General features: G+C 58.3%; 11 protein-coding genes across 11 annotated transcripts; 7 read left to right on the plus strand and 4 right to left on the minus strand.

Annotated features, from left to right (window-relative positions):
* Positions 1–722: 722 nt before the first annotated feature.
* Positions 723–1,130, plus strand: CcaverHIS019_0406230 (uncharacterized protein; the record flags this gene model as incomplete). Its single annotated transcript, XM_060600479.1, has 1 exon — positions 723–1,130. The coding sequence occupies one exon, from the start codon at positions 723–725 to the stop codon at positions 1,128–1,130; it is 408 nt and encodes a 135-aa protein (XP_060457068.1).
* A 104-nt stretch (positions 1,131–1,234) lies between these two features.
* Positions 1,235–3,142, minus strand: CcaverHIS019_0406240 (uncharacterized protein; the record flags this gene model as incomplete). Its single annotated transcript, XM_060600480.1, has 5 exons — positions 1,235–1,794; positions 1,828–2,449; positions 2,482–2,713; positions 2,821–2,986; positions 3,031–3,142. 5 exons carry the CDS (start codon positions 3,140–3,142, stop codon positions 1,235–1,237), a joined length of 1,692 nt encoding a protein of 563 aa, XP_060457069.1.
* A 316-nt stretch (positions 3,143–3,458) lies between these two features.
* Positions 3,459–4,152, plus strand: CcaverHIS019_0406250 (uncharacterized protein; the record flags this gene model as incomplete). Its single annotated transcript, XM_060600481.1, has 8 exons — positions 3,459–3,491; positions 3,523–3,618; positions 3,650–3,724; positions 3,764–3,813; positions 3,846–3,904; positions 3,948–4,012; positions 4,054–4,107; positions 4,141–4,152. 8 exons carry the CDS (start codon positions 3,459–3,461, stop codon positions 4,150–4,152), a joined length of 444 nt encoding a protein of 147 aa, XP_060457070.1.
* A 910-nt stretch (positions 4,153–5,062) lies between these two features.
* On the plus strand, positions 5,063–5,517 carry CcaverHIS019_0406260 (uncharacterized protein; the record flags this gene model as incomplete). The annotated part of the gene is made up of 3 exons (XM_060600482.1): positions 5,063–5,066; positions 5,105–5,169; positions 5,263–5,517. The coding sequence occupies 3 exons, from the start codon at positions 5,063–5,065 to the stop codon at positions 5,515–5,517; spliced, it is 324 nt and encodes a 107-aa protein (XP_060457071.1).
* A 59-nt stretch (positions 5,518–5,576) lies between these two features.
* GUT1 (uncharacterized protein) lies at positions 5,577–7,794 on the minus strand (the record flags this gene model as incomplete). The annotated part of the gene is made up of 5 exons (XM_060600483.1): positions 5,577–6,149; positions 6,189–6,324; positions 6,357–6,808; positions 6,840–7,359; positions 7,424–7,794. The coding sequence occupies 5 exons, from the start codon at positions 7,792–7,794 to the stop codon at positions 5,577–5,579; spliced, it is 2,052 nt and encodes a 683-aa protein (XP_060457072.1).
* Positions 7,795–8,715: 921 nt separating this feature from the next.
* On the plus strand, positions 8,716–10,746 carry CcaverHIS019_0406280 (uncharacterized protein; the record flags this gene model as incomplete). Its single annotated transcript, XM_060600484.1, has 3 exons — positions 8,716–10,386; positions 10,431–10,637; positions 10,675–10,746. The coding sequence occupies 3 exons, from the start codon at positions 8,716–8,718 to the stop codon at positions 10,744–10,746; spliced, it is 1,950 nt and encodes a 649-aa protein (XP_060457073.1).
* Positions 10,747–10,755: 9 nt separating this feature from the next.
* CcaverHIS019_0406290 (uncharacterized protein) lies at positions 10,756–12,024 on the minus strand (the record flags this gene model as incomplete). Its single annotated transcript, XM_060600485.1, has 3 exons — positions 10,756–10,772; positions 10,940–11,078; positions 11,716–12,024. 3 exons carry the CDS (start codon positions 12,022–12,024, stop codon positions 10,756–10,758), a joined length of 465 nt encoding a protein of 154 aa, XP_060457074.1.
* Positions 12,025–13,797: 1,773 nt separating this feature from the next.
* CcaverHIS019_0406300 (uncharacterized protein) lies at positions 13,798–16,133 on the plus strand (the record flags this gene model as incomplete). Its single annotated transcript, XM_060600486.1, has 3 exons — positions 13,798–14,059; positions 14,231–15,918; positions 15,972–16,133. 3 exons carry the CDS (start codon positions 13,798–13,800, stop codon positions 16,131–16,133), a joined length of 2,112 nt encoding a protein of 703 aa, XP_060457075.1.
* A 2,554-nt stretch (positions 16,134–18,687) lies between these two features.
* Positions 18,688–18,958, plus strand: CcaverHIS019_0406310 (uncharacterized protein; the record flags this gene model as incomplete). Its single annotated transcript, XM_060600487.1, has 2 exons — positions 18,688–18,882; positions 18,929–18,958. 2 exons carry the CDS (start codon positions 18,688–18,690, stop codon positions 18,956–18,958), a joined length of 225 nt encoding a protein of 74 aa, XP_060457076.1.
* A 2,240-nt stretch (positions 18,959–21,198) lies between these two features.
* Positions 21,199–22,217, minus strand: CcaverHIS019_0406320 (uncharacterized protein; the record flags this gene model as incomplete). The annotated part of the gene is made up of 4 exons (XM_060600488.1): positions 21,199–21,330; positions 21,378–21,775; positions 21,811–21,870; positions 21,917–22,217. 4 exons carry the CDS (start codon positions 22,215–22,217, stop codon positions 21,199–21,201), a joined length of 891 nt encoding a protein of 296 aa, XP_060457077.1.
* An 885-nt stretch (positions 22,218–23,102) lies between these two features.
* CcaverHIS019_0406330 (uncharacterized protein) lies at positions 23,103–24,272 on the plus strand (the record flags this gene model as incomplete). Its single annotated transcript, XM_060600490.1, has 3 exons — positions 23,103–23,650; positions 23,685–24,143; positions 24,176–24,272. 3 exons carry the CDS (start codon positions 23,103–23,105, stop codon positions 24,270–24,272), a joined length of 1,104 nt encoding a protein of 367 aa, XP_060457078.1.
* Positions 24,273–25,846: the final 1,574 nt, after the last annotated feature.

The raw sequence follows: 25,846 nt of genomic DNA on the forward strand, positions 1-25,846 counted from the left end.
TGGGGTCCCGAGGACTCGGCATGTTCATCAGTCGAGGAGAGCCGCAAACATTCAAGCAAAAGGCTCAGCGAAACAAGATTAGCCAAGCTAATGGTAGCATGCATATGCTATGTGTGTTACTAGACACCCGCTTGGTCCATGCTGCAGTCACCCAAAAACGTATCCTAACCAGGTTTCTAACCCTGCTTGGTCCTTGCCGCGATTCGAACGCGGGGCCACTCCCAAGAGGTGAGTCCTCATCGCCAACGGATTGATCGCCGGCGTATCAGACAGCTCCCTAAGAGAGTATGATAACCACTACACCACAAAGACGGATGCATGTTGTGTGTTACGGTTGGCCTGGGATACATTGGACGGATACCGTGTTCGGTGTTCTTGTCCATAAGACTGACCCCATGGATGACGTTGACAAGCTGGACGCACTGGCAAGTCCTCTGGAGGAGGTGGGCTTCGCTCCAGCAGGCGAGTCCCCTCTCATGGTCTACTGAAATCAGCCCGAATTCATTTCAAACAGCTCTGGAGCACTCCAAACACAGCCCATAATGGGCGAGCACCCCTCACGCCGGGGCCACGCTTGCCAGTACGAGACCGTACTGAAGTGTCGGCATGAGAGACAAGCTCGGACATGACCGATCGGCAATCCCGGCAATCTACGGCATTCTCCCACGAGATATCATGGGCATGCCAACCCATCCCAACGCTCTCACAACATCCACTCTACGATGCCGATCGCAGCCCCCATCAACCTAGGAGATGAGGCGACATCGCAGCTCAAAATCTGGAGTACCGAGCCACACGCCAGCTTCAATGACCAGGAGCTTACGATTATGCGCCTAGAGGGCCAGTTCTACTGGCACGTGCATCCCGATTCAGACGAGATGTTCCTCATCATCGATGGGGATGTGTTCGTCGAGACCCGGGAGGGAAGTACCGATATCGCTCAAGAGAGCAATGTTCCTACCGCCTCGAGGTGGTTGAGGAAGGGCGACGTGTTCGTCGTTCCTAAGGGGACGGCCCATCGGAGTGCATCGCCGAAAGGGGCGAGTGTCATGTTTGGACTTAAGAAGGGAGCGCTGCTGTTCATGCAGGAGGATGAGAAGGACCCAGAGGCGGGATCGCAAGAGTGGTGAGTCGTGCCCTGGGCGGTTCTGACCTCAGATTATGTATGACCGGAATTGTAGGTAGTCTGTCGTAAAGCTGGTATGGCACATGGTTCGAACTGCATGTTCAGACTCTAACGCGACTTTAACCCCTTAGCGGTACGGCGCCACCGCCGCAGCACAGCCAGAGCGAGGGCTAGTACGGCACCGATAGAAAGCACGACGCCGACCGACATCACCGCGTGACTCTGACTCGCCGCTTGTGTTCCGCGCGCTACGTGAGTCCTACTGACAGGCTTGACCTCTGGTTGCCGCACAGCGTTATACACGCTCTTGAGGAGCGGCGCCCTTCCGTCTGCCGCGTCTGCGACGTTATCTGTCAGCTTGACGATGCTACGCTTTAGCTTGGCCAGTCCCCTTCGCAGCTCCACGTCCCCCTGTTCTAGGGCGGCTAGGCGCTCGTCTGTCGAGTCGCTCTGTATGGGGACGGCCATGGCGTTCGAGATGCTGTCGAGGGCCGCGAGGAGAATGTGCTGGTATGCGACGACGGAGTCGGCGACGCGTGCCCCGAGCTTCGATGAAGGACTAGCATCGATTGCGGCGGCCGCCCGAGCTGTGATCGCCTCTGGCGCATCGCTTAGCCGCCATGGCTTGTACGCCCGGTCGCGATATGGCGGGGGATTGATGCAGATGACTGCTGTCAGCTCACATTTATCGTCTAGCTCACTGTGCTGCACTTCGCCGTTGACGAATTCGCGCTGGAATTTTCCTTCGGCACTTCCCTTATTGATGAGGAAAGCCTGGGGCGCGCCATTCTCCGGCGCCGTGGGACATGTTGTTCCCGGTACGCCAATAAACTCAGACCCGGGCAGCACTTTGTTACGCAGCACCGTGAAATCGTGCGCGCTGCTGATCACCATGGCGTATCCGAAGCGCTGGCCTGAAAACGTATTATCCGTCACCGTGCCGCCGAATACGCTCGTCTCTGTGTCGTCGGACCACGAGCTCGGTCCGATCACGATACCGACCTTGACGAACCCGCTCGGCGCCAAGATCTCGTTATCGTGTACCTTCGTGCCGGTATAATCTCCCTCCCATGGGTCATAGTCGACGAGGTTGATCCCTCCTAGCACCACTCGGGTTCGAGAAGAGATCTTGTTGGAGCGGATCTCGCTCCCTGCTGAACCAAAGACGACAATCGCCCCGTCCGTTGTATCGAACACGACATTATTTTCCACCACAGAGTGCTTGCACGCGAGGCTGATGCCATCAGAGCGCGGGTTACCCCACGCTGGCTCCTTCTCGACGAAGCCGTCGTACTCCTCATCCCATTCTTCCCCGCACGGTCCCTGTTGTCAGCCTCCGAATCCAAGGAGCTTACAATGACGTTGTTGTCGATCCGCGCGCGCTGGCATTGCTTCCGATCGCCCTCCCGGATATGTAGTGCACTCCAGCCACGCGGCTCAAAAAGGCGGCAACCCGTCACGTGGTGCCCATCTGCGTTGCCCATCGCGATGAGCGCCTCGCCCATTGGTACGCGCAGGAGTTGGGGCCGGTTTCCATCCACGATGAGGTCGGAGACGGTCAGCCCGTCACAGCCGGGGCAGTCGCCGCTGGCGTCAGCTTTATTCACAGGCAGAGGGAGGGACGGAGGGAAGGTAGTGGAGGGAAGATAGAGGGAGGAAGCAGGAGGGAAGGAAGGTGCGGAATGCGCACTCACTAGATCGCGACGGCCTGCTGCTCGCCTCCCACGATGAGCATCGCTCGGTCATCTCCCAACACTTTCCCGGCCGTGGTGAGCGTCTGCCGCGCCGCCGTGAAGCGAATCGGCTCGTACAAGGTATGTACGGATCCGGGACAGAGGGAAACACTCGCACCGGCCCCACCTTGTGTCAGCGGCGTGCAAATGACTTCCGTGTGGGCGACTCACCTCGGCTCAAGGCGGCATTGATAGGCCGCTCATCGCCAGAAGGCAGGCACTTTGGCTTGCCCGCAGCAAACACCAAGGGAAGAAGTAACAGCGGTTCTAATCCCAGCCTCATCGTTATTGGAGTCTTAACGTCTTAAGGAGTGTGAAAGTGATGGATCTTCATAGTTGATATCTCTGTTGAAAGAAAGTCCCTCGAAAGGTGCACTAAATCGACTGTTCTGAATTGTTTGTGCCTGACGCGATTGCTAGTATTTCGGTTGTCACCCTGCGTTTTCAACCGCACGTGGTAAGGGTGAACAGGGTGACCAGGGTGCAAGTTGCGAGGGAGTCGGATCCGATGTGGAGGCCCGATCACCACCCCCAAGACCTGTGCCCAACTACTTACAACGAGGCAGGTCCTCCGTCATTTCCGCATCACACACTTCACAATGTCCTCGGCAGCAGTCAAGCGCGCACAGCGGGTATGTACGTGTCCGACTCAACTGACAATAGGAACTCGGCGAGCTCCGCGCCAACCCGCTCACCAACATCGAGGTCGAGACTGAAGGCGACAACCTCCTCCTCTGGAACGTTACAATGATTGGACCGGTGAGTTGTCGTCAAAGCAGAGCTGATGTAGACCGGGCCATATGAGGGCGGCAAGTTCCGGCTCAAGATCAAGTTTGGGTACGACTTCCCATTCAAGGCTCCTTCTGTATGTCGAGGGAAGGTTGGAGATGGCGGCTGACAGCAGCTCAAGTTCGCCACCAAGATGTACCACCCCAACATTGATAGTGATGGCAAGTGCGTATAGCCCGAGAGCGAGCTGACGAAAGCATCTGTATTGGCGTGCTCAAGGCGGAGGCGTGGAAGCCATCGACCAAGATGGCGTCTGGTGCGTTCCTCATTCCTCACTCCCAGGATCTGCCTTACATCAGTGCTGCTGTCGCTATACGACCTCGTCGAGAACCCGAACCCGGACGACCCGCTTGTCACCTCGATCGTGAGTCTGAAGATGGAGAGAACTGACTCGAGGCTGAGCAGTACGCGACGGACCGTCCTGCGTTCAACAAGAAGGCCGCCGAGTACACCAAGATGGTGAGCTGACGAGACTGGACGAGCTGACGATAGTACGCCATCTAGGCCTATCAACATCATATAGGCTCCTCCAGTAGATATCGGTGGATGCATAACCTCACGTGGCGGATGTGACTGGCTTGGCAGAATTGGCAGCGCGTACGTGCGAAAACAACGACATGGCCTTGCCGATGAGCCTGGGCCTCGGCATCGCCTCTGAATCTCCTACATCCGTGGCTGTGTACCCTTTACTGTATGGCTGCGTACCTTGGCTTCCTACGGTGGCTACGTTCACTTTGAGCACGAGAGTTTCTCGCGACCCCGATCTCTGCTGCACGGCGTTGACCGGTGGCCCCGCGCCAACCGGTGACCAATGGGCCTGTGGGCCAATGATCAGTGGACCTGTTCCTTGTGCGCGACCATGTGACCCCTAGCAGGTATTGCGTTATCTCTTGTACGATCTACAAACCAGAAAGATACGACACAGTGTACACAGCACAGCCACAGCTATTCCAGGATCCGAGCAGCTGTTTAGCCAGTCGGTGATTCACAGCTGTGACATTTCTTGCACAGACCGCAATGCAACCAACCGTTCAACTCGTTTCTATTCGGCAACGCAGGCTCGCGTGACATCTTCCAGAGGTCTTGCACAAGGACACATGACGAGCAAGGCCAAACACGACCCCGATCGGTTTGAGATCTGACAGGATAAGGGGGATTAGTTTGGGTGGGCCTAGTGTGCTTTTGTATCACACCTCCGTTCCTGTATGCTTAACATAGATCACTACATAGTCTTTGCTATTCTGAGCCACGCTTGATCAGAAGAAGAGTACCACTTACGCACAGGCCGCTAGATGGCACTGCATTTACGTATACATATGCATTGTCGTGACTCCTGCGTCCTACATGACACTGCATACTGCTTAGACTTTACACAGTCGGGTCAACAAAGTCAAGCAACATACAGTACAACATAATGGGTGGGTTACGATAGGAAGACGACGCGACGCTCACGCAGCCCGCGACGAAGACGAGGTGTCGATCTGGTCGTTTGAGGAGCAGTCTGGGAGCTGGTGTTGTTTTGTGAGTTGGAGGGGCATAGGAAGGAGGGGGAAGGGGAGAACGACGCCAAGGCAAGGAGGGGATAGTAAGGCGAAGACGAGGAGCTCACACCAGGCATCCAAGAAACCCGCACCGCTGGCCAAATCGACAGCCCAGTTGTCGCCATCGACAGCCCAGTTGTCGCCCGACTCGCAGCGAGTATACCGTCCCAACGCGATGCAAGTCCCGCCCTCATCCCCACCCTCGCCTTCGCCCGCCCCCTCCCCCTCGGCAGCCAGTGCCTCTGCCAGTACTCAACCCCGTTCTGTGCCTCAAAAGGGAACCGGTAATCCCACGGGCCTTCGCCCACCCCCTCGGATCCACGCGTAGATCAACTTCCATCCCGTATTCACTGTACATGTTTTCTATATCTATTCACACGCGACGATCTACTCCTTATCCCACTTGACTCCCTCCACAGCCTTGCGGAGCGCCACATCCTCCTCTCTATCGAGCGTACTTTCATCCCCCAGTTCCTCAAGTCCCTCATTGCTCTCTATCTCGCGCTCCCTCTCCGCGAGCTCCTCATCAGCCGCATGCCATCCTCTCGCCCGTGTGACGGCCCTCTCCCATCCACGCCTCATCTTGCGTCGTTTAGCCTCCGTGATTTTGGGACTGAAGAGCTGGCTATCGGCCGTATTAACGTCCTTCAATGTCTCGGGGTTGTTGATGTCCCAACCGAACAACCCCAACGCGTGCGCGGCCAACAAAGCCGATCCGAGGGCTGTCGATTCGCGCATAGATGGCCGCAGGACTTTGAACCCCCCAATGTCGGCTTGGAGTTGCATCGCCAGGTTGGAATTCGTGACCCCGCCATCGACCTTGAGCGTGTCGAGTTTGACACCGGCCTCGCGCTCGATCACGTCGAGAACTGCGCGAGATTGGTAGCATACCGCCTCGAGGGTTGCGCGGGCGATGTGAGCCGACGTCGAGTACGAGGTTAGACCGATGATCGTGCCCGTCTAGTGTTAGTGTGTGGTGGTCAGTGGAAAAGAACTCACAGCACTCCGGTCCCAGTAGGGTGCGAGGAGGCCTGCAAAGGCCGTCACGAAGTAGACGCCGCCCGTGTCCTCGACAGAGCCGGCTAGCATGTCCATCTCGCGCGACTCTTCGATCAGGTTGACCTGGTCGCGTAGCCTGGGGTCAGCCCAGCCGGATCCCGCACTCACCACTTGATCGCTGAGCCGGCTACCGCAATCGAACCCTCGAGCGCGTAGACGGGTGCGGCATTCGGACCAGGCTGGTATGCAACCGTCGTGAGCAGCCCGTTGTCCGATTTAACAATCTCGTCGCCCGTGTTGAACAGCATGAACGCGCCCGTTCCGTATGTATTCTTGGCGTCGCCGCGCCGCAGGCACTTGTTACCGACAAGCGCAGCCTGTTGGTCGCCAACAATACCAGCAATCGGCACACCAATGAGAGCCTCGATGCCCATACTCGCCGCGACCTTGCCATACACCTCGGCACTAGACACGATCTTAGGGAGCACGTTTTCGTTAATCCCAAAAAAGTCAAGCAGGCCCTTATGCCACTGCAGGCTCTTGAGGCTGATAAGCAATGTGCGAGACGCGTTCGTCACGTCGATGATATGCAGTCCACCCTCCGCTCCTCCAGTCAGGTTCTGATGTCAGCCAACTCTTTAGGTAACTTACGTAGACGAGCCATGAATCGACAGTTCCAAACAAAAGGTTGCCAGCCTCGTCAGCCTCGCGCACAGCCTTGTGGTGATCGATCATCCAACGGAGCTTGATCGCCGAGAAATATGTCGAGAGCGGAAGGCCCGTCAGACTGACAAGCGCGTCCTTTCCCTTCACACGGGTGCCATCAATATCGAAACCCTCGGCGTCGAGTTTGTCCTCGAACTGCTGCACCACCGCAACCGTGCGCGTGTCGTCCCACACGATCGCGTTACACAGTGGCTGGCCGGTCTTGCGACTCCAACACAACGTCGTCTCGCGCTGGTTCGTGATCCCAATACCGCGTACGCTGTCCCTGTGCCACCCCATGAATTCGAGCTTGTACATTGCGCGGCTCATGCATTCGCGCATTGCGTCGACGAGGGCCTCGGGGTTGTGTTCGTGCCATCCGGCGTGGGGGAGGATCTGCTCAAACTCGGTCTGGTGCTCGGTGATGATCTTGGCGTGCTCGTCGAACACAATGAAGCGGGTCGAGCTGGCATCAGTGGGGACGGACCCCATGGGGGAAAGGGAGTGGAGTCCCCGGAATGGAAACTCACGTAGTGCCACAGTCAAGAGACGCGATAAACTCGCCGGTCCGCAATTCCCTGTTCTCGATGGCGCTGAAACCGGCCAGGCCACCAAGCTTGCCGAGAATAGGGTGCGCCCCGGTCTCGGCAAAGCTATTCTTCCGACTGGCTACCTGCTCGTTCGCGAGCGGCTGTGTCGGCGAACCCGCGCGTGAGAGGAGCGATGGCGTGGGTGGACCCGAGTACTCGGCCTTTGTTATGGGACGTGGGCCAGACGCATGGGACGAACGCCGGCTACCACTGGCTGAGTAGGTGGGGCGGGGCATGGCCAAGCTCGGCCGCCTAGAGGACGCAGGTGTCGAGAATGGCGACTCAACAGCCGACTCGTCGAGGGGAGACATGATAGGCAGAGGTGCTGACTTGCGCAAGAAAGTGAGATGCGGGTTGAGTTGCGCGTGATGCCACTATAGTGACGAGAGAGAAGTTGGGAGATGAGAAGGAGTGAATGATAAAAACACGAGGTGAGTACCGCGGCAGAAAAAGGAGGGTGAGATTTGACTATCGTGATATGCAAATGCAAACAGAGATAGAGTGGTAGCGGAGATGGCGGGCCGGTGTCGAGTTGGAATCAACAGTATCATCCAACTGGTTGTGCAACGGTCACTTCGGTCACTCCGGCTACTCCACCGGCCCGCCGCCCGCCGCCCGGTCACCAACTGTCGTTGAGAATCACACCAATAAATACACGTCATTCATGCATACTATTTTAAGGCGATTGATTTGTATCGTCCTATGCATCTACTCTCACCACCATGGTAGCCAGCCGAGGTCTAACCCCAACAATCACAGGGCTACGCCCAACAACTGTCACCTCATGTGTAGAAGTTTCCACGAGGTTGTCACGAGGTTGTAACGAGGTACCAGGAACAGAGCCAGAGTTATAGGAGCACGACTTTGTAAAGTAACAGTGTGATCGCCGGTATTACATTGTCCCTTTCGGTTTTGGAATCCCCCAATGAAGTCGATCGACGGAATTAGGTCACCCCTGGTACTTTAGAATACTTAAAACTCCACGCGTCACAAGTTGGTTCACACCACTCTAACCTACTAATACTCACAACAACCTTTAATCTCAACGCCGTCACGTCTTCTTTCACCTTGTCTACCTAACCTTTCACAGCACAGCACACATTTGGTCACCTACACATACTCTCATTAACTCTATTCCATCTCGGCCAACACGCGCGCCTCTACTTGGCATCTCACGCCATCCACTCTACACGCGCGCCTGTGCGAGTCCGCTGGCGCCCGGTACTCCACCTATGCGGCCAAAACGAGCATTCTACATCGCTCAACACACTCCCGACGCCTCACCACGACTTGGACCACTGCGTTCCCCGCCGTCTCCAATGCTCGGTTTCAACCAGCGCGCCCTCCCTCAACCGGGGAGTATGAGCGTGCCGCGGCCGATCCGTCGACCGCGCAAGATCCTCTACGTCGTCATCGTCTTAGGCCTCCTCTACTGGTTTGGCATTCGGCATCACCTCGGCAAAGAGATGGAGGACCCGTTACCGCTCGGATTTGCGCCTGAGCACGGCCACCGGCGGAGACCACGCACCATGACCTTTACGCGGAATGGCTTGGCAACGCTCAACCCGTTGCGGCGCGGTGCACCACAGCCAGAACATCCGTTCTATGAACTGATGGAGCGCGGCGAGGAGACGTGGCGTCTCGTGCGCGATCGCCAGAGCAAGAATGTCGAGCAGGCGGCGCGCGAGTACAAGCGCCGGTATGGGATGGACCCACCCGAGGGGTTTGACAAGTGGTTTGCGTGGGCAAAGGAACGCGGCGTCGAGCTTGTCGACGAGTACGACCTGATGATGAGGGATATTCTCGCACACCACGCACTCGAGCCTGCGACGTTTATTGCCCGCTCGCAGGGGCTCGCGAGCACAGAACAACACGCGTACCAGATCAACATTTCGCGCGAGAGCGTCAAGCTGTCGGGCAAGCGCGCAAATGCAGGGCGGCCCAAGAAGCTCGCAGCGCTGATCGATTCGTTCCGCACCGCGCTGCCACCCAACCTCAACCTCGCAATGACGGGAAGCGACCACGACGTCAGCGGTGTCGTGTTAGGCAAGGATCAGCGGAAGCGGGCCAAGGAGCTCGTGAGCTCAGGGGCGCACTTTACGGCCGAGGAGCTGCGACACTACGAGAACCCCCGGCGCACAACAGCGTGGGGTTGGTTCAAGGCGTGCCCGCTCGACTCGCCGGCCAACATGCTCTCCGGTGCCGAAGACGGTGAGACGCATGAGAAGGCATTCATCCACGACCACGTCGCGACGATGGACTTTTGCGAGTTTCCCAACCTCAAGCGCCTGCACGGCGCGTTACAGGTCGACCGTGAGGACCGCTCGCCGAGCGTACTCAAGCCGTGGTTTGTGCACTCGAAGCTGCCGGGCGACGCGAGCTTCCTCCTCCCCCCGCTCGAGGGCTTTGTCAACCTGACCGACAAGGCGATCGCCGACATTGGCAAGTGGGAGGACAAGCTCGACCCACGTGTACACTGGCGCGGAGGTACGACTGGCGGTCTCCCAACCCAGACCGACTGGCGCGACCAGCACCGCTACCGCCTGCACCTCATGTTTAACGGGCGGAAAGGCAACGACAGCGATTGGGAAGAGACCGTGTCCAATGTCATGCTCCCAGACGGGCGGGGCGGCTACACCCGCACCGACCGGCACGGCGCGCAGCTCGCCAAAGAATATGGCGACGTCAAGCTCAGCGGCAAGATCATCGGCTGCCCAAACGAGGCGCTGTGCGAGGAGATCAAGGCCGAGATTGAGACGTCCCCCATGCTGCCGGCGAACAACACGTGGATGTTCCGATACATGCTCGACGTCGATGGTAACGGGTGGAGTGAGCGCTTCCATCGTCTCCTATCGAGCGCGTCGCCTGTGCTCAAGATGACAATCTTTGCCGATTGGCACATGGTGAGTTAGCTCGATGCTTAGCGCGCTTCTCAGCTGACATGCAGGATCGCCTCATTCCCTGGTACCACTATATCCCTATCCAGGCCGACTATTCTGACCTGTACGACGTGCTGGCCTTCTTCATAGGCCCGACGCGCCAAGACGGCACGATCGACCACGAGCGCGGACACGACTACCTGGGCAAAAAGATTGGCAAGGCCGGACAGGACTTTACGCTCCAGCACTGGCGCTGGGTCGACATGCAGGCTTATGTGAGTTTCCTTTACCTTTTGATTGAGCTAATGGAAGATGTACCGTCTCCTTCTCGAGCTGCATCGCCTACACCAGCTCGACCGCGCCAAAGCGAGTTACCACCCCTAACTCTAGAACCTAGACCTGTCTGCCATCTGGGATGTCATCTGATCACCTGTATACTATGCATGGATACCTTAGTCTCATCTACATCTTGCTCTTGTCCTATACTACGCGTCACTACACCTACTGTCACTGAACGCGCGCTCAACCCTCTCCGCGAGAGCCAGATCCTTCCCCGTCACCCCGGGCGACGGCTTACCTTCCATCTGTACACCCATTGGAGGCATCGGTGTATGCGTATGCGTCGCAATGTACAGCACGTATCCGGCATTTGGGGCGAGCTCTGCAACATCGGGCGGTAGATCAGATGCCGGCGCTGCGAGCAGGACCGGATGGTGCTGCGATCAGCGCTGAGTCGACTTGGCTCGACACCTTCCCTCTACGCGTCTCCGTCCCAACCTTCCTCGCCTCCTTCCTCCCACCGGCATATGTAATGGTGTCTCTCTCATCACATCTGGCACCATTCCCCTTCTCCTTTATCATCACCATCATCAACGATACTCAATCTTGCGTCGACGCCGTAATGATGGCCCTTACTGTCTGGCTCGTCACGGTTTGGCTCGTCATGACGTCGGCGTCTGCAAAGCGCAAGGTAGCGAGAGGGGCCAAGAGCACCTTTCCCCCAACCTTCCTCGACTGCATAACCACGCAACATACACAGCCACCTGCGTCACCTGCTTCCACCATCATCCTCTCCCAAAACACATCACAGATCGCTTGCCGGCTGCCTCTGCATCACTGACTCGTCTTCCAGACTGGGCCAGTCTTCACACCACACACCATCTTCCAGACTGCCCACTCCTGCACACCACACACCACCGGCCTATGCCCCACAGACTCATCGGCCCCGGACACAACGGCCCTATCACGTTCAGCCCATCACCATCCCCTCACAGTCACCTTCCCCACCCCACGCCCAGATCACACCCTAGTCATTCACCAACATGTCGCACCCCACACACAACACACACTCACATCTAGTTCCTCAACGGCCTCTCCGATCCGTGCCATGAGTGTCATGAGCGCGCGCCATCCATCGCGATCGCTCGGGAACCCGTACGCGCGCACCAGACGGCGTCCCTGCAGATCCGCACCCGAGATCATGTCCTCCGCCGCAGACTGTGTCGTCGCACCTGGTCCGCTAGTCTGGAGCACGTCCAGACGCCATCCCGCTGCGTGAAGAGGCGCAAAGGCTGCGAGGAAGGCAGGCAGTGTTGGCAGGCGATATGGGGATGGGCGGCGGGCGCGGACTGTGGAGGCTGAGGGGTCGGTGGAGGTCGACATGGATCGGGCCTGTAAAGGCGCAGTTCGCACTGAGCCCAAACCTCGTGTTGGGGGACTCGAGACACGACCGGATCGATGCGCAGACGTAACCACAAACGTCGACAGATACCGGAGGACCTCGGGAAAGGCTGCGTGGCCGCGCCGTGCGATGAGCGTCATAATGTTGTTGCTGATTGTCGTGCTCCAAATCGGGGCACAACTGATTCGACACGCGAAATTGGAACCCACGTGAGATTACGCGGGCCTGGATATCCAGACCCGCCCGTTGTCTTGGCGGAAGGTTTGGTTTGGGGTTTGTGAGCGAAAAATGAGAGTCGTGGTCGAGGTGGGCAAGTGAAATGGTGGACCAGTTGCAAGGAGAACCAGGGCGGAAGGATTTCAGGGCCGGTTACGCCTCTCCGCACGTTTGCACAGTCTCCCTTGGGTCTATAGCCCGAATCAGACAACAGGGTAAGATAAGGCACCTATCGGAAAGGCGGTCGCAAGGTTGGTACCTGATTCTGTACTCGAGACAAGCTAGACAAGAAAAAGCGGCTGAGCACTGCCGGAGTACCTGTGCATGTCGCCAAGTTATCACCCGCTCAAAGTCGCGACCGAGCTTGTACGGGCGGACCGGAGACACTGCAAGCTGCAATGATGAGAGGTTTGAGCTTAGGCGGGGCGCCACACCTTCCGAGACCTCGGCTTCGATTTGATCCAGAGTGTGTGACGTTTGGTATCTCGGAGTGGGAAGGATCGAGTGTGTCATGGTGCTCCCCTGGTGCTCCAGTAGATCAAGGAGGCGACGAAAGAGTGGATCGGGATGCCGGAGGGTCAATCACGACTACGAAGTCTACCGGGCAAGCTTTAGCCTGGTTATCCCGAATGACTACGATTTTGGCCGAGGGGTACGGCTTCCCCCGCATACACTCCCTAAACTCCCTCGCTCTCATCCTCACCCTCAAACCCCCATACCTAAACCTACTTGCCTCCCCTTACCACAGCTTCCGTCCGCCCGGAACCAGGACATGAACAAACCCCAGGCCGTCAAAGCCGAACGATTTCGAACCACAGAACCTGCACACCAACGCCAGATGCCTACCACGCATCATCCGTCGCTGGTGCATATGCAGTGCCAGAGGCCAGAAGGGGCACAGATACATGGATAAGGGCGTGTTTTGGTATGGGACCGGGTCATGACGAGAGGGAGGGGGAGGGCAAAGGGTTCTTCTGTCAATCGTGCCTCGGCTTTGGTTGCCAGAGAACAGAGACACCAAAAGAGTTGCTAACTGCCGACGTGCCGACTCGCTCGGCCCTAGAGGTCTTTTGCTCATCTTGCTCTCATTTCGCCCCGCCCCGCCCTCCTCTCTCACAACCTGGTCCCTCGTCTACCCAGCTCTCCGGCTCTCCGGCTCTCTGCCTCTGTAACTTGACACCTGTCCCTCTCGTCTTTTTGAGCCCCGTCTCCTATCCAGGTCCTCGCTCCGCTCGCTACGCCTACGCCGACCATCTACCGTTCACCCCCTTACCCCCCACCCATCCATTCCCCCCTTACCCCCCACCCTCAACCCAACCTCCTCACCTCGAAACCGTCCAACCCAAACCTTTGCTTTCTCTTCACCCATACTCCATCTGCACCATCGCAAAACCCCATCGGTCTCTTTGACCAAACCACCAACCCTCCCCTTCCCTCCTCCTCCGTCAGCATCTACGAGCTGCAGCGGACGCCGGCCGCAGCAGTCCAGCAGCTAGCCTTCCTCGCTGTCGCACACCACATCCCGAACGGTGCCCATCATGACCACGACGCAAGAGTCCGCCCCAGCGCCCCACGCTGAGGTGCCCCCCACCGACGTCGCGGCGGACCACTCCGACGCTATTGCTGCTGGCAACGAGGACGGCGTCGCTACCGTCGAGGGTATGGAGGCCGGTGTCGCTGGCCTCGCCCTCGGCAACGTGCCGCAGCCGCAGTCCGAGCTGCACCGCGCATGTGCCGAAGGACGCCTCGAGGATGTCCGCGTAACTCTTGGCCGCGGTCTCGATGCGCTCGAGTCGCTCGGTGAGTTTTGGTTTTCTTTATGCTGTGATGGCAGTGGGCAGGGGTGATGCCGGCAATCCGGCGACACAACTTTTTTTTTTTTTTTTTTTTTTCGGGGCGACGACGAAGGCCCATGTCCCAACACCATCACAGCGGCTTGTCGTCATCGTCAGGTGCACTGACCCCGTACAGACATTGCGACTGGATGCACCCCTATCGTGCTCGCAGTCACCCACGGCCACGCCGACGTCGTCCGTGAGCTCCTCACGGCTGGTGCTATTGTCCCGCCTCCTGGCCTCACTATGGACCCCACGATGCTGTCGATCCTCTACCCCCACGCGCAGGCCATGTACGGCGTTCCTCCGCCGTTTGCGATGCCGCAGTTCTTCCAGCCAGGATACTACGGCGGGCCCGCTCACTTTGCCCCCCGTAAGGAGGGCGGCTCGCCCAACGGCCATGCCAACGGAGCTGCCAGCGGCGGTGCCAACGGCAACGGGCCCAACCTCCCACCGGCAGAGGTCGCCAAGACCATTCCCTGCCGCAACTTCCCCAACTGCAAGTACGGCGCGTCGTGCATGTTTTTCCACCCCCTCCACCAGCCCGGCTTTTTCCCGCCCCAAGGTTACTACGAGGGCGGCTTTGTTCCTTACCCTCCTGGTGCTCCCTTCTTCCCGGGTGCGCAAGAGTTTGTCCCTCAGCAGCAGCCCAACGGGGGGCCTGCAGAGTCCGCGCCTGTGTCCGCTGATGAGGCGGTCACACCATCAGAGGAGAACGGGGAAGCCGGGCCGAAGCACGAGGCTGCGGCTCACATTCCCTCGGCCGGTGCCGCAGCGTTTGTTCCAGGTATGCCTATGCCGCAGGAGATGATGAACGGCTTTGTTGGCTCGCCTCCCGTCGGTTTCATGTCACCTCTTATGCCCACTCAGGACGCTGCGGCGTTCTATGCCACCTCTCCGCCCCAGTTCCAGCCCTTCCTGCCCAACGGCTCGTACCCTGGGCACGGCCGGAGGCAAAGCTTTAACCAGTTCAACAACGGCGGCGGCCATGCGCTGAAGCCGTACCACGGCAAGAAGCCGTCGTTCTCGGGCGGCCCCAAGCCGTGGGGCCCTGGTGGGCGGCCCGGCGGCTCGTCGCACCTCGGCCATTGGAAGGACGGCAACCCGCCTCCCTGCGCCTTCTTCCGCGAGGGCAAGTGCAGAAACGGCGAGTTCTGCAAGTTCCCCCACCTCGACACTGAGGGCAACGACTGCAGGCACCCAGACGTGATCCGTGGCATCATTCCGCCGATGCCGACTCGGCCACCGCGTGTCCTCAACATGATGCATGGTGGTCGCTCGTACCCCCAGCACCAGCAGATGCTGGCGGCCAAGCAGGCGCAGGCTGCGGCCAACGCCGAGGCTGCTGCGGCTGAGGACGGTGTCACCACGCCTGAGAGTGGCAGCGACAAGGGCTCGGCGTCGTCGCCGGGCCTTCCCCCCAAGCCGCCAGCCGGCTCGCTCCCCCCCTCGCGTGCGGGCAGCCAGCCTGGTCACGCGCGCGTCGGGTCGCGTGCTCACTCGCCGAGTGGCCGCCGTGGCGGTGCGCGGTACGCGAACGGGCACACGTCGCGCTCGTCGTCGTCTGGTGGCGACAAGAGGCCCGCTCCGCCCCAGCGCATCCCGCGCGCGGACGAATTCCCAGCCCTCAGCCTGGGCGGGTCCCTCACTCCCAGCGCTGAGCGCCGTGAGCCATCGTGGGGCAAGACGGCCGCTCAGGTGCTGAGCGAGCCTGCGCCGACCAAGCCCGAAGCCGTCAAGGAGGAGGGTGAGGCTGAGAAGGCGTCGGATGCCGAGACGGCCGAGGTCGAGGTCGAGGCCAAGGAGACTGTTGAGAAGACCGAGGTAAGTCGCTTTTGGAGTGAGAAAGAAGCCCGCTAAGCCCGAGCTGATTCAAGTCGCCAGTCGTGACGATGGACTCGGACTCTGAGCCGGACGCTGTCATCGTGTTGGTGTCGACGACGCCTACGCCTGAGGCCGCCGAGGCTGTCAAGGCCAAGGTTGCTGCCGTGTCCTTTGCCGCTGCCATTGAGACTGCGCCAGTCGCCCTCAAGGCGTAAACCCTCTCGCCATGTCCCACTCACTACCCGCACTCTGTTCCGTTCCACATCTACGTCATCATTGTCCCAGCTAGCATCACTCGCTCCGGGTTGTCTGTCTCCCCATTTACAGTTACGCAGCTCGCTCGACGATTCATCTTTCGCCTGTCCCTTTTTTTCTGGCTCGTTCACTTTGACCGCTCTATCCCCACCGTATATCCCTTGTAACACGCCCACGCGCGACGTCGCACATCTCTGTCGATCTGTAGGACAATGCACGTGTGGACTGTACTGCTCACGACGTGTTGGTGGCTGTTGGTCTACTTTGTCTCCATGTCTCTATGTCTCTAGGAATCTGTAGAGCGCCTACCTGGAGCAGGCACGATTGACATGCCGTTCCAACTTGTGACTGACAGTTGCTGCGCAGCCTATTGTACTGTACTGGGCAACCTGGATTTGATACCAAATCAGCGGCCCGCTTCCCGACATGGTGGGATAGCTGTACACCAAGGGGTAAATATGTGACTCGGGGCTCAGAGTTCGGAAGGGAGCTGGGTCAACAGCTTATCGGCAATTCAGTGAGATTGTAGCCCTATAGCTCTCTAACTGTGAACTGTAGCTCCCAAGCAAGTCCAAGGTCATTGGGGTTGTGGGGATCCAGCAGTTACTGTTGGAGTGTGGGGTCATTCCGCAATCTACACGCCACTAGAAAGGAAATTGCCGCACTTGGATAAGAGGATTTGAGGATATGAGCGACAACAAGATTGACAAGCATTGTCTTTCAGGAGCCAAGAGCCTAGACCAGTTGGATTGACATTGTACCTAAGAGTTCGGTCTCGACCATCTCGACCGACCAACCGATGCAACCGACCGACCGACCCCACAAGACCTACAGACCTACGCAACAACCAGACAACCAGTACAAACCGGAACAACCAAACCAGAACAAGACGCGTCGTCAGACCAGACTTGGACTTGTCATCAACATCATCCATCTCTCTTCAAACCCCTGCTCATCACGCACTCCGTGCGCACCCCTACCAAAGAAAAGCCCGTCGCACGGCCGCGGTAGTCGCTATCGGCTTCAACCGCCTTCATCCTCATCCTCATCCTCATCCTCATCCTCATCCTCATCCTCATACTCATACTCAATCCTCGACCCAGATCCCCTTGACAACTAACAGGGCTTCGTTGCTGCTGACGCATCTCACTGCGCCACCCAAGTTGTCTCCATCTTCTCTCGGCATTTACTCCTCTCGCCGAGGTACTAGCCTACTACGAAGCAAGGCCTTTCTGCCCATTCCTACCTCTTACAAGGTGCACGCACGACCACCGTTCACTCGAGACAAGCCCGTAAACACAAACACAAGCACAAACACAAACACAAACACAAGTTGCAGCAGTTCTTCGGCCCTGTTCCCGCGCACAGGCCGCACGTCCCCCGCCACTGCACAGCGGGGGACTCGCTCTTCTTCCCCCAACCCAGACGGCAAACCGGGATTGATCATCCTCTCTGTCTACGAAAGCCTGTCGTAGCCTCAGTATTGAGGTAAGAGGCATCTACCAACACTCGGACCTCGGACATTGGACACACCCTCATCCCCCACCCCTCATCCCTCGCACCACAGGTATTCGCGGCGCGGAACGCTCATTCCCTCAGCCCCAAGGCAAAGCCCAAAAGTTCCAGGCCCTCCTCCTTGCGGATTGCAAAACGGTCCACGCGCCTGAATTTGAGCTTTAGCCTCAACGCCAGCTGCAGCCTCAGCCTCAGCCTTAGCTCTAGGCCCACGCACACACGAACGCGCACGCGCCCTCACGTTTTGGTGGGGTTTTGTTTTGGTGGTAGTTGTTGGCCGCCACACGCACAACCCCACTGAATCTCGCACCTGATCGCCTCATTCGGACCAGGACGAGACCATTCAGGATTCCGGTGAGTAGTGTTTGGATAAAAGAGGTCCGAGCTTGACTTTTGGTCTACCGAGAGCCGTGGCGCAAACCCGTTTTATGAGCTCGAGGTAGACTGTTGTCGCTTGTCGCTGTTTGTCTCTTTACCTCGGTCACCACCTGGTGCCCCTGCAATCCTTCATGATGCCCCTTCTCTCCCGACATGCCCACGCGCCCCACTCCCCTTGTTCCCCTTTGGTGCTGTGCCTCCCCCTTGACAACAGCAGCGGCGAGGGGTTATAAATCCATGACCATGTGCTGACTCGCTTGTTTCCTCATTTGTTTTCCAGACGCCAGAACAACCGTCATCCATCAACAGTCACCAGTCACCACCCCTGCCACCAAGTCGCCGCCTCTGCGTCGTCACCGTCACCGTCACCACAGCCCTAGCCCCAGCCCCAGCCACTCCGCCACCACGCCCTCACGCCCTCGCGGCCCTACCTGCGTCCCTTGTCTCCACTTGACTCCACTCGACTCCGATATTAACTCGTCACGCCAGACTCCCCCGCATCCTTTCCCCACCGGCGCCCCCGCGTTCCGCAGATCCGGTGGCCCTCTCGGCCCTCCCTCCTCCCTCCTCCACTCGACTCGACTCTTTCTCCTCTCTTCACCACTCCCCCAACAAGCCAACATGCCCTTCTTGCTCGGGGGTTCGTACCTCCCCCTCGACTTTGACTGGTCCGGCTCGACCGCAATGTTCCGCGCGGCTGTATTCCACGACCCACGCCCAAACGAGCCCGTCTGCAGTGCCGACGAACACATATGTGGCTGCACGGCACCGGGCTGCAAATGCAAGGTCATGACGGTCCTGCCGGTGTGTACACTGGTGCGTAGCGTGTATATGTTGCTTGCATTCCGCACACTAACGGCAGTGCTCCTCAGGCGACCACACGCGCTTCTAGAGTCTAGAGCTGGAACCAACCCAGCAACACGCCGGCACAGCGCATTTCCATCCCACCACGCATCACGACCCCTCACGTCCCCATCCCATCCCATCCCCATCCGTCCATATCATGGGCACACTGCCCGCATTCGACTGTCCATTTCTGCAGATACTATAGTCCCAGGATGTACCGTACATCATCCGCCCACTTTTCCTTTGGCACCGTGGCTTACTTTGACTTTTGTTGACGCCCTGAGGCTACATTCCTGGACACTTTGAACCGACACATTCCCCGATATATCCGGCGCAGTCACATGCGTATCTGGGTCTCATTCTCTTTCTCTTTCTCTTTCTCCTTTGACATTCGAGAAGAGGAATCGGAGTGAAGCATTTGGCCGTGTCCGGTTCCGGGTACTTTGGTGCGAGAGATTTTTGAGCTATGACAAATGCGCCAAAGCGTGCCGTTCGCGTACTGTGCTACTAAACTGAACTAAACAAGCTCTCGCACCACTCTTCCTGCCCGAACAGGCGGTACGTGCGGCCAACACGGCCGCGTCTGCTCTTCGCCCGGCCCGTCCACAACCCTTGACATCTTATCCGAAGTTGACGCAGTCTCGGCCGGACTATATCCATTACAACTGTTCGGGGAGAGTGAACGCAGAAGGTTTTGCTCGAGCGTCCATTCTACAGCTAATCAATTCAGATCAGATCAGATCAGATCAGATCAGGAATGTGGATCTGGGCCTGGACTAGGTTGTCAACTGGGCAATGAGCGGGGGGGAATGTGGCGTAACTCGCGGCGAAACTCGTGGCCCTGGTGCGAGCGTAGTGTACACAACAACAGGATGAGGATCTGGTCAAGACTGGAAGGTCGCCGTAGCCAAGACGACACGACGCCAAGATGAGGACCAGGCCGATATTCAGGTATGCTGGCCCGGTATGGAAGGTGGCCGTATGACCATATGGTCTTAGGAAGCAGGTACGCGAACAATGGCGCTTGTGGATCCAAGCACGAGTCGGGAAAATGTCGGATGGACAAACAAATGGAATCTCGAGGTGCACGGTGGTTTCCGGCATTCCGACGTCCGGGATTGTCGGATGGACGTGCCGTGGCTGCGAACAGCTTGGGCTAGGCTGAATGTCGGTAGAAGCCGAGCTTGGTAGAGCTGCACGGTGTTTCGAAGCGGGCCATGGACGTGCCGTGGCTGCGCTCGATCCAGAAGCTTATGTTGCCTGCCCAGATTGGCTCGACTTGGACATGCTCCTCCCAACCGTATACGTCTCGGGTTCGGTGGTGCGCCCGCACAAGTCATATGCCGGCCGTCTGATGGCTCCGTGGCCGACGTGACCTGTAGCACACAACTGGGATGCGTGCAGCGGATGCACGGTTCTGTACCGAGGCGGCACGATAAACGGCAGACGGACGGCCAACGATGGGTGCACGGTGGTTCGCGAGCCGGCCGAGGACGTGCCGTGGCGCCGCTCGGGGTCCAAAGGACTGGGAGTCATGCACGGTGATAAAGATGACTGGAGTCATGCACGGTGATAAAACGACTGGGAGTCATGCACGGTGATCCGAGACGTCGACGTGCCATTACTGCGACTGCGCCTGTCCCGGGGCCGTCAAGAAACGTGGTGGCGAGATTGCGGCCAGGAAATAGTATCTTGTGTCTTGGCTAAGCCCGGCGAGGCTACGTTGAGGCGCCACAACACAGACTTTTCCACAGTTCTCCAACTCTCTTGCCGGCCCAAAGTTGAAAGACGCCACGCGCTGGTCGATGGGCAGATTCCGACAGCCGGAGCAGACCGTGGCGTGGCTGGCCAGTACACACGCACTCAGGTCGGGTTTGGCAACCGGTGCAGGTCAATCGTCCCATACCTGCCTCATGGTCATCCGTGCCTCTTATGGCGTGAGTCCTCGGACTCGCCTGTCAGGTGTAGTGAACGTCAACCTGCGGTTCGTGGAATGGCGGCTGTATCAGTCGGTCAGTGACTCCACTCCAGATAAATGCCCGTGCTGGAGAAGCACCCAGGTGCCGTTCGTGCCGTCGACGTGTTCAGTCCCGTCCTCTTCTGGTGATGGTCAACGCGACACACCTCGACGAGTTCAGCCTCTTCTATCATATCCCCCTTACCTTTTGGTGCCTGCCGGGCAGGTTTGAGTAGATGAGACCAGCAGCATGAGTAATCAGCGCGTGACCCCTCTATTCCCCACACCAGCTCCACAAACAACAATGCAACCCTCTATCCCTGCACTCTCTATCCCACCCGGACCGCATTCGCGCCCGTCGGCTCCCACTTCTTCCGCCCACGCGCGGCAGATCCTCCCGAAGCGCCGCGCGCCTCCCACCCAGACACATCGTTACGTGCGCGTTTGGCAGGTCTCTCGTCCTGGAGTGGAGTCAGCGTCTCTTCTCGTACACTCCACTATCACTCACCTTGCCCTTGACCTTGACACGCCGTCCCCCGCGCATCTTGTACCCGGCCGGTGCGTCCTCGTCCTTCTCAGTCTCCTCCCACGCAGCCTTGCCCTCTCCAATCCCTGCCTCGGCCTCCTCTCCACCGGCCTCCTTCTCGCGCTCGGCGCGCCGCTCACGCTGCCCGCCAACACGCTTGTTGCGTTCCGCGAGCTTGGCCTTGCGCGTATCGCCCTTGCCTCCTCCGCCAGCAGTCAGCTCGACGTTGATCTGCCTCCCTCCGAGCTGTGAGTGATGCAGCCGCAGGCAAGTCTGGAGCTCGGCACTGGTGCTGAGCTCGAGGAATGCGATGCCGCGCGACTTGGGCGGCGCACGGCCCGTCGCCTTCTCCGTGAGTAGGCGGACAGATGGCGTGCGGCCTGTGGTCAGCTTGGACAAGATTAGTAGAACGTACCCAACTCCTTGGCAAAGTGGGCAGCCACGGCATCGCGCGTCGTCTTGAACCCCAAGTTGCCTGCTGTCAGCTGCACTCATTAAAGCTGCCTTCCATATCGACTCACCGATGAACAGGATGAAGCGCTGCTTCGACTCCTTGGTCTTCTTGGGCTTATCCTTCTCCTCGACCGTTTCCTTGCTCTTCCCCTTGTCCTTGCTCTTGCTCTTGTCCTTGTCCGTGTCCTCGGCGTCCTCGTCGGCGTCGTCGCGCTTGCGCTTGCGCTTGCCCTCCGGCTCGGGCGCGACGGCCTCCTCGTCGACCTCGACAGGATCAGCCTCTGGCACGTCCGAGATCGCGTCGACCTTGGCTTTCTGCCGCGCGCGGAATGCCGCCGCCTTTTGCTGCTTCTTGGACTGCTGGGCCATGGTTTAGATGAAGTTGGTGGCGATTCCCAGTGGAGTGGAGGTATCACAACATCCAAATATTCAGGCGGGAGTATATGACTTGGTTCCCCACACTCAACCCCGCCTCCACCCGTCACCTCACCTCATCTCATTCTCCGCGTCGGACGCGGCGTGCATCGCATGACGCCGCTGCACCACCTCATTTCCCCCACCTCTGGCCAGGTGGGCCTTCCCTGCCGCTACGGTCCGCAATGCTGCGGACAAGCGCGCGGACCGCCGCCAAGCCGGCCATTCTCCATGTCTTACTTGACTTACCCTTGCCGTGCTCACTTTGAAAGAAGCTGCCAAGCCCGTCCGCTCGTGAAGACCATCGCAGCTGATCACTGAGCACCAGCACCACTGACCTCATTGACCGCATTGTGGTGCTCCTCGCTAGGGCCATGGTACCCCTTGTAGCGCTGAGCTTTGAGCCTTGGGCGCCCGCAACCGCCCTTGCTGCGCGTCACTCAACGGCGGACCCCTGACTGTGAGTCTCGTTTGGCCCTCTGGTGAGGTCGTGAGGCCATTCATCTCGGGCTCAAGAGTTCCTTAGTGTCACTCTGTTTTCTCATTCGTTGCCGCCGAAATTCAGGCCCCTGCAGCCCACCGCCCAGCACACCACTGCATCCACATAACCACTGGACACTGCACAGGCACGTGACGCAGGAACGTACGTCGTTTCATCAATTCCGTCGCCTTGTTGTATTTCAGGGCCGCACCGCGATTCGTCAAATGCATTCACTTGCTTGGCACGGTGGCTGTAAGGCACCGTGCCAAGAGAGACCCTCGCTCAGCACTTAGCTGACGTTGATCCGTACTTATAGACGCCACCACGCAACAGGTGCTAGACAACATCACCCATTCACCATGCTGCCACTCGTCCTCGCTGCCGTAGCGGTGGCCGCGACCACGCCCACTGTTTATCGGATCAATCAAATCTCGGCCTTCTCGCCACTCATCCAGTATTCTTCCCGCCCGGTCTTGGTTGGCCCAGACGTCCTCCCAACCCCTGGTGGAGTGCCACCTCCTCCAGGACCCCCCTGGACTCAACACCCTCTGACCGATCCCCACCTTCAGCCGTTTGTGGACAAGGGCTGGACGGCGCTTGACCTGGCCGAATGGGACAGTGACAGAGGCGACTATCTCAGGCCCAATGTCGTCTCCGCGGCGGTGGGGAGCAGCTTCAGTTTCTCCGTTCCAACTGACTTCCTTGTGAGATACGATAGCTGGTCAATCAATGCCACCGTCGATGTCGAAGTGAACGGCACTCTGGTGGTCTCGAACAACAGCCGGTTCAGTAACGATATCCCGGAGATGCAGAAACCCTACAACTACACGGTGACCCTCCGAAGTGGGCGGTATAGCTTGAACAGTATCCAGCTAGTACCTTCGGATTATCGCCGGGAGAATTTGGAGTGCGTCTGCCTGAGAGGATCGTGCTGACCGCAGTTACGTGGAGGCCGTATGGGCGGCATCGGGATCCAATGTGACGCGGAGCGGGAACTGGAGAAACGCCACTCGGAAGCTTCTCTCCAACTACCCCGAGTCGAGCACGTCTGGCGACAGAATATCCATTGCTCTGCAAAAGGGAAGTAAATCCGTTAATTTGCTGGGATACTCGAATGGGAGCTACGAGGTGCACTGCACCCCCACTCCGCCCTACACGTCCGGCACGACGTACTCTGGCTTCAGCGAACAGGAGGTAGTTCTATACATGGCCAAACTGGACGATTCAAAACAGTACACGCTCGAGCTCATCAACTACGCCAACACAACCGGCATCACGAGCCTCTGGACGCTCCAACAAAAGAAGAAGCCGCGTAACCTCAAACCCATTCTTGGCTGGTCGTTGGGCCTCGGTATACCTGCTGCACTTGCGATCGTGGCGGGCGCCATCTGGTGGTACAGGTGCGTGGTGTAAAAGTGCTTGCTTACGTTAGGAAGCGGCAGGCCCGATCGGAGGATCGCAGACAGATGCAGTCTGGCGTCGAGTCCAAGAAGCTTGAGGAGGCCGCCCCTCCTACGTACACCCAGTAACGTTGCCTTGGCCCGTTGCTAAGAATCTCGCACTTCTGCCTGAAGTCACTGAAGGCACGGTCTCTGGCACACCAAATCCAAATATCGACTCGACATGCTGGGCGTGCACAGGTAGTGCTCTTGAGTCTTCTTCAGTCCGGCAGAGCTGTGCCACCGAAGAACCTCGTCTCCAGCTCCAATTTTCCTTCTAATGCCTATCATTAATCGCCTACCAACATCACATCCGTTTACGTTGTATTTTAAAGCATCTGTCATGTGTATAGTTGCGCGAGCCATACTGAGACTGTACGGAATCTGAAACACACATGAGGGGCCCGCTTTCGTGTCGTATGACGTATCCTGGAGAACTACCTCGCTACATGGCAGAGTCCTCTGGATTGAGCTATCCGGCAACACTGATGTGCTGTGCCGCCCCAGTCGGCCCAACGCCACGGACGGCTTGGTCTCAAGGGATTCTCGAACTTGTCTCTGAATAGTCTGAGCAATTTCGTGCCGCTGTACGACGCCGAGCTCGACCTCCAGGTCGAATACACTCTCGAGGTGATTGCCCGCACAAACTTACTGGCCGTGCAAACACTCGACTGTATCGCGTACGTGCCCAAACCTGGCCAGAACAAAGTCGGCGTCGGTCTCGGTGGGTTGAGTAGCCACCTGGCGATTCTAACGGTACGGCTTTCCGCTCTTGGCGATTGTAGCTTTTCTTTTGTTGAGGTCGGATGCGTTCAGTGTGGGCGTTGTTTGGAGGTGAGCCAGTGCCAGTATGTGAAGCCTGGCCCTCTCGCCCCCATGGCCGGCGACAAGCAATGAAGCGCGCGTCTCGCCAGTCACTGTTTCCACTAAGCTCATGCCTTGTTGTGACGGACATAAGCGCCGCAAATCCCTACCCCGCAGACGTTCAACGTCGTTCTCGTAGCTCAGTGGTAGAGCGTGCGATTGCAATGCGACAGCTTGTACTCACAAGGCCACTAGTTCGAACCTGGTCGAGGACTTTTTGGCTCTCCGCGGCGTCCAGAACTGTCCAGATGTGTAGAATGAGAGGGGGAGGTTTGGTTCTGTCCTTGGGTGAACACGATGGGTTTGGTCCCAAACGAGGGAGGTGGCACCACGCCAGGCCCTCAACATTTCTCACTCCTGAACAGCTGACGCCAGCCCCTCCAATATTTCTCACTCCTGAACAGCTGACGCCAGCCCCTCCAATATTTCTTACTCCTGGGCAGACACTGTACGGCTGTGACGGTGGCGATATGGCTGTGACGGTGGCGATATGGCTGTGACGGTGGCGATATTGCTGTGGCATGTGGCACTGCCTTGTAACTAGCATCAAAGTTTCAGGAACTGATACCACGGTCGGCGCCACCGGCTTCGGGAATGATGTGAGCCAAGAACGTAGCGGGGATGATTGCTGTGTTCGAAGACTGCACAGGTAGTCAGGACTGCCTGTGACAGGCTATCCACTTGTGGGCAAGGTCGTGGGTTGTCATTGACGTAAGGTAGGATGCAAAACAGGAGACTATATTCAACCCCAACGTGCAAGATGATTGATGCATTTGACGGCGCTGGCCGACTGTAGATGT

The sequence above is a fragment of the Cutaneotrichosporon cavernicola genome (assembly GCF_030864355.1).
Source record: "Cutaneotrichosporon cavernicola HIS019 DNA, chromosome: 4".
NCBI lineage: Eukaryota > Fungi > Basidiomycota > Tremellomycetes > Trichosporonales > Trichosporonaceae > Cutaneotrichosporon > Cutaneotrichosporon cavernicola.